The 6000-nt window shown below is 51.1% G+C and overlaps 1 protein-coding gene across 1 annotated transcript in view; it reads left to right on the forward strand.

Annotated features, from left to right (window-relative positions):
- The window catches only part of LOC124007369 (ferroxidase HEPHL1-like), a 77640-nt gene that overhangs the window by 12493 nt on the left and 59147 nt on the right, over nucleotides 1-6000 (forward strand). Inside the window, 1 exon segment of the mRNA XM_046317871.1 lies at nucleotides 5208-5452. Coding sequence (XP_046173827.1) covers nucleotides 5208-5452 — 245 coding nt within the window.

Consider the following 6000-nt stretch of genomic DNA (forward strand, 5'->3'; position numbering starts at 1 on the left):
TGGAGAGTAGTGGTGTGATGGGTCAGATCTGGAGAGTAGTGGTGTGATGGGTCAGATCTGGAGAGTAGTGGTGTGATGGGTCAGATCTGGAGAGTAGTGGTGTGATGGGTCAGGTCTGGAGAGTAGTGGTGTAATGGGTCAGGTCTGGAGAGTAGTGGTGTAATGGGTCAGATCTGGAGAGTAGTGGTGTGATGGGTCAGATCTGGAGAGTAGTGGTGTGATGGGTCAGATCTGGAGAGTAGTGGTGTGATGGGTCAGATCTGGAGAGTAGTGGTGTGATGGGTCAGGTCTGGAGAGTAGTGGTGTGATGGGTCAGGTCTGGAGAGTAGTGGTGTAATGGGTCAGGTCTGGAGAGTAGTGGTGTGATGGGTCAGATCTGGAGAGGAGTGGTGTGATGGGTCAGATCTGGAGAGTAGTGGTGTGATGGGTCAGATCTGGAGAGTAGTGGTGTGATGGGTCAGATCTGGAGAGTAGTGGTGTGATGGGTCAGGTCTGGAGAGGAGAGTAGTGGTGTGATTGGTCAGATCTGGAGAGTAGTGGTGTAATGGGTCAGGTCTGGAGAGTAGTGGTGTAATGGGTCAGATCTGGAGAGTAGTGGTGTGATGGGTCAGATCTGGAGAGTAGTGGTGTGATGGGTCAGATCTGGAGAGTAGTGGTGTGATGGGTCAGATCTGGAGAGTAGTGGTGTGATGGGTCAGGTCTGGAGAGTAGTGGTGTAATGGGTCAGGTCTGGAGAGTAGTGGTGTGATGGGTCAGATCTGGAGAGTAGTGGTGTGATGGGTCAGGTCTGGAGAGTAGTGGTGTAATGGGTCAGGTCTGGAGAGTAGTGGTGTGATGGGTCAGGTCTGGAGAGTAGTGGTGTGATGGGTCAGGTCTGGAGAGTAGTGGTGTAATGGGTCAGGTCTGGAGAGTAGTGGTGTGATGGGTCAGATCTGGAGAGGAGTGGTGTGATGGGTCAGATCTGGAGAGTAGTGGTGTGATGGGTCAGATCTGGAGAGTAGTGGTGTGATGGGTCAGATCTGGAGAGTAGTGGTGTGATGGGTCAGGTCTGGAGAGTAGTGGTGTAATGGGTCAGGTCTGGAGAGTAGTGGTGTGATGGGTCAGGTCTGGAGAGTAGTGGTGTGATGGGTCAGGTCTGGAGAGTAGTGGTGTAATGGGTCAGGTCTGGAGAGTAGTGGTGTGATGGGTCAGATCTGGAGAGGAGTGGTGTGATGGGTCAGATCTGGAGAGTAGTGGTGTGATGGGTCAGATCTGGAGAGTAGTGGTGTGATGGGTCAGATCTGGAGAGTAGTGGTGTGATGGGTCAGGTCTGGAGAGGAGAGTAGTGGTGTGATTGGTCAGATCTGGAGAGTAGTGGTGTGATGGGTCAGGTCTGGAGAGGAGAGTAGTGGTGTGATGGGTCAGATCTGGAGAGGAGAGTAGTGGTGTGATGGGTCAGATCTGGAACATAGTGGTGTGATGGGTCAGATCTGGAGAGTAGTGGTGTGATGGGTCAGATCTGGAGAGGAGAGTAGTGGTGTGATGGGTCAGATCTGGAGAGTAGTGGTGTGATGGGTCAGATCTGGAGAGTAGTGGTGTAATGGGTCAGATCTGGAGAGTAGTGGTGTGATGGGTCAGATCTGGAGAGTAGTGGTGTGATGGGTCAGATCTGGAGAGTAGTGGTGTAATGGGTCAGATCTGGAGAGCAGTGGTGTGATGGGTCAGATCTGGAGAGTAGTGGTGTGATGGGTCAGGTCTGGAACATAGTGGTGTGATGGGTCAGGTCTGGAGAGTAGTGGTGTGATGGGTCAGATCTGGAGAGTAGTGGTGTGATGGGTCAGATCTGGAGAGTAGTGGTGTAATGGGTCAGGTCTGGAGAGTAGTGGTGTGATGGGTCAGGTCTGGAGAGTAGTGGTGTGAAGGGTCAGATCAGGAGAGTAGTGGTGTGAAGGGTCAGATCTGGAGAGTAGTGGTGTGATGGGTCAGATCAGGAGAGTAGTGGTGTAATGGGTCAGGTCTGGAGAGTAGTGGTGTAATGGGTCAGGTCTGGAGAGTAGTGGCGTAATGGGTCAGATCTGGAGAGTAGTGGTGTGATGGGTCAGATCTGGAGAGTAGTGGTGTGATGGGTCAGATCTGGAGAGTAGTGGTGTGATGGGTCAGATCTGGAGAGTAGTGGTGTGATGGGTCAGGTCTGGAGAGTAGTGGTGTAATGGGTCAGGTCTGGAGAGTAGTGGTGTGATGGGTCAGATCTGGAGAGTAGTGGTGTCAGCGCGATGGACGGAGAACTCCCGCTGACTGAATGGATGGTGAAAGTATATCTGGAGAGAGGCATGATTCCGTCAAACAGAGTATGTTACAGTCCCTGATGTCTCTCTGGAAGGAGATCCTCGCCCTGAGCTCATCTACTTCATTGTCCAGAGACTGAATATTAGTGAGTAATATACATGGAAGCGATGGAAGTCCACTCCGAATATCTGTCAGGGGTTGTTTTGTGTTTTGGAGCAGAATTTGGAATAAGTTTAATTGCCCTGGGAGGTACAAACGAAGGATCCCTTTCGGGAAAGTTTTATTCCCGGTCTTAATGCCGGCAAGTTACCACCTCGCTGATATCCAAAAGTTCTTTCAGGCTGTATGTTATAAAAAATATAAAAAAATCTGCTAAAAATTTAATAAATAACACACAAAAACCAAAATCCTGAAAGGTTGTTTAGGAGCTTGAAGCAGAGCTGCCATATCTATCTTACGATGTGTTTGTCCCCCTGTGTGCTCAGGTTCTGGTATTAAGGTCACCACAGACTAGGACAGCTCTCTGTAACCTAGAGGACAACCAGTGGGTCTGTCTCCTCTATACCACCCACCAGCTCTCTGTAACCTAGAGGACTAACAGTGGGTCTGTCTCCTCTATACCACCCACCTGGTAGTGTGGTGGATGGGACTACCAGCTCTCTGTAACCTAGAGGGTAACACGTCTCCTCTATACCACCCACCTGGTAGTGTGGTGGATGGGACTACCAGCTCTCTGTAACCTAGAGGGTAACACGTCTCCTCTATACCACCCACCTGGTAGTGTGGTGGATGGGACTACCAGCTCTCTGTAACCTAGAGGACAACCAGTGGGTCTGTCTCCTCTATACCACCCACCTGGTAGTGTGGTGGATGGGACTACCAGCTCTCTGTAACCTAGAGGTCAACCAGTGGGTCCATCTCCTCTATACCACCCACCTGGTAGTGTGGTGGATGGGACTACCAGCTCTCTGTAACCTAGAGGACAACCAGTGGGTCCATCTCCTCTATACCACCCACCTGGTAGTGTGGTGGATGGGACTACCAGCTCTCTGTAACCTAGAGGGTAACCAGTGGGTCCATCTCCTCTATACCACCCACCTGGTAGTGTGGTGGATGGGACTACCAGCTCTCTGTAACCTAGAGGACAACCAGTGGGTCCATCTCCTCTATACCACCCACCTGGTAGTGTGGTGGATGGGACTACCAGCTCTCTGTAACCTAGAGGGTAACCAGTGGGTCTGTCTCCTCTATACCACCCACCTGGTAGTGTGGTGGATGGGACTACCAGCTCTCTGTAACCTAGAGGACAACCAGTGGGTCCATCTCCTCTATACCACCCACCTGGTAGTGTGGTGGATGGGACTACCAGCTCTCTGTAACCTAGAGGACAACCAGTGGGTCCATCTCCTCTATACCACCCACCTGGTAGTGTGGTGGATGGGACTACCAGCTCTCTGTAACCTAGAGGACAACCAGTGGGTCCATCTCCTCTATACCACCCACCTGGTAGTGTGGTGGATGGGACTACCAGCTCTCTGTAACCTAGAGGGCAACCAGTGGGTCCGTCTCCTCTATACCACCCACCTGGTAGTGTGGTGGATGGGACTACCAGCTCTCTGTAACCTAGAGGACAACCAGTGGGTCCATCTCCTCTATACCACCCACCTGGTAGTGTGGTGGATGGGACTACCAGCTCTCTGTAACCTAGAGGACAACCAGTGGGTCCATCTCCTCTATACCACCCACCTGGTAGTGTGGTGGATGGGACTACCAGCTCTCTGTAACCTAGAGGACAACCAGTGGGTCCATCTCCTCTATACCACCCACCAGCTCTCTGTAACCTAGAGGACAACCAGTGGGTCCATCTCCTCTATACCACCCACCTGGTAGTGTGGTGGATGGGACTACCAGCTCTCTGTAACCTAGAGGACAACCAGTGGGTCCATCTCCTCTATACCACCCACCTGGTAGTGTGGTGGATGGGACTACCAGCTCTCTGTAACCTAGAGGACAACCAGTGGGTCCATCTCCTCTATACCACCCACCTGGTAGTGTGGTGGATGGGACTACCAGCTCTCTGTAACGTAGAGGACAACCAGTGGGTCCGTCTCTTCTATACCATGTTTCTTGTAGGATGACAATGTCTGTATTTCCGATATCTTTGATGAAGTCCAGGTTCCTCCTCTTTAGACCAAAGGCAGATGACCTCTAACCTTGGATATTCCAGGATGAGATAGTAAAAGCTTTGTATTCCATAGTGTCTAGTGTTGTTTTGTTTGGTTTAGGGCCGGACAATTACAGTAGGTGTGAGCAGAGCATGTTGAGCATCTGATTACATACCTCTTAGGTTGTAGGATGAGGCTTGGGCGGGTGTATTAGTGGGGGCTGGGCCTGTTGCATGATGGAGCTTGAGGGGGTGTAATAGTGGGGGTTGGGCCTGTTGCAGGATGGGGCTTGAGGGGGTGTAATAGTAGGGGTTGGGCCTGTTGCTTGCAGGTCTGGAAAGGGTGTCCGTGTCTCACTCTCTCCCTCCCTCCCTCCCTCGCTCTCTCCCTCTCGCTTTCTCCCTTTCTCCCTTTCTCCCTTTCTCTCTCTCTCGCCTTCTCTCTCTCTCTCTCTCTCTCTCTCTCTCTCTCTCTCTCTCTCTCTCTCTCTCTCTCTCTCTCGCCTTCTCTCTCGCCTTCTCTCTCTCTCTCTCTCTCTCTCTCTCTCTCTCTCTCTCTTGCTTTCTCTCTCTCTCTCTTGCTTTCTCTCTCTCTCTCTTGCTTTCTCTCTCTCTCTCTTGCTTTCTCTCTCTCTCTCTCTCTCTCTCTCTCTCTCTCTCTCTCTCTCTCTCTCTCTCTCTCTCTCTCTCTCTCTCTCTCTCTCTCTCTCGCTCCCTTTTTCTCTCTGTTTTTGTCTCCATCTCTCTGACTATCTCTTTTTCCCCCTCTCTCCCCCAGGCATGCGTCATTGTTCCTCCAGAGTGGTCCCCAGCGTATTGGCAGTGTGTATAAGAAGGCTGTGTACAGGCAGTACACGGATGCCTCCTACCTCATCGAGGCCCCCCGGCCCGGCTGGCTGGGTTACCTGGGGCCTGTGCTGCGGGCAGAGGTTGATGATGTCATCATTGTGCACTTGAAGAACTTTGCCTCCAGAAACTACTCCATGCACCCTCATGGGGTCTTCTACGAGAAGGACTCAGAGGGTAGGACACACACACACAGACCCCCCTCCAATTCACAGACCCCCTCCAAAACACAGACCGACCTCCAATTCACTCTCTCTCTCCATCTCCATCCATAGTCTCTCTCTTCTCTCCGTTCCTCTGAAAGTTCTCTTGACCCTTGACCCTATTGTTGAGCATATCATATTCTGTTTACCACAGAGAATGTAGTCAGACTGACTTGACAGGTCTCTCATACAGTAGATAATGTAGTCAGACAGACAGACAGACAGTCAGACGGACAGCCGGACAGACGGACAGACGGACAGACTGACAGGTCTCTCATACAGTAGATAATGTGGACAGACAGACATACAGACAGGTCTCTCATACAGTAGATAATGTAGACAGACAGACAGACAGATTGTGGCAAAGTTCCATTTTCGAGGTCTTTTGCTATGTGTAATGAATACATTGGAAATATTACTCTGACAATAGTGACCAATGAGAACCGATCGAAGACTGATGACTAATGCAACAAAGCAGATATGAAACTGCACTCTCCCGTTCTCTTGTTGTTTCCCTTCCTC

This window comes from Oncorhynchus gorbuscha, linkage group LG20 (genome assembly GCF_021184085.1).
Source record: "Oncorhynchus gorbuscha isolate QuinsamMale2020 ecotype Even-year linkage group LG20, OgorEven_v1.0, whole genome shotgun sequence".
NCBI classification, from domain to species: Eukaryota; Metazoa; Chordata; class Actinopteri; order Salmoniformes; family Salmonidae; genus Oncorhynchus; species Oncorhynchus gorbuscha.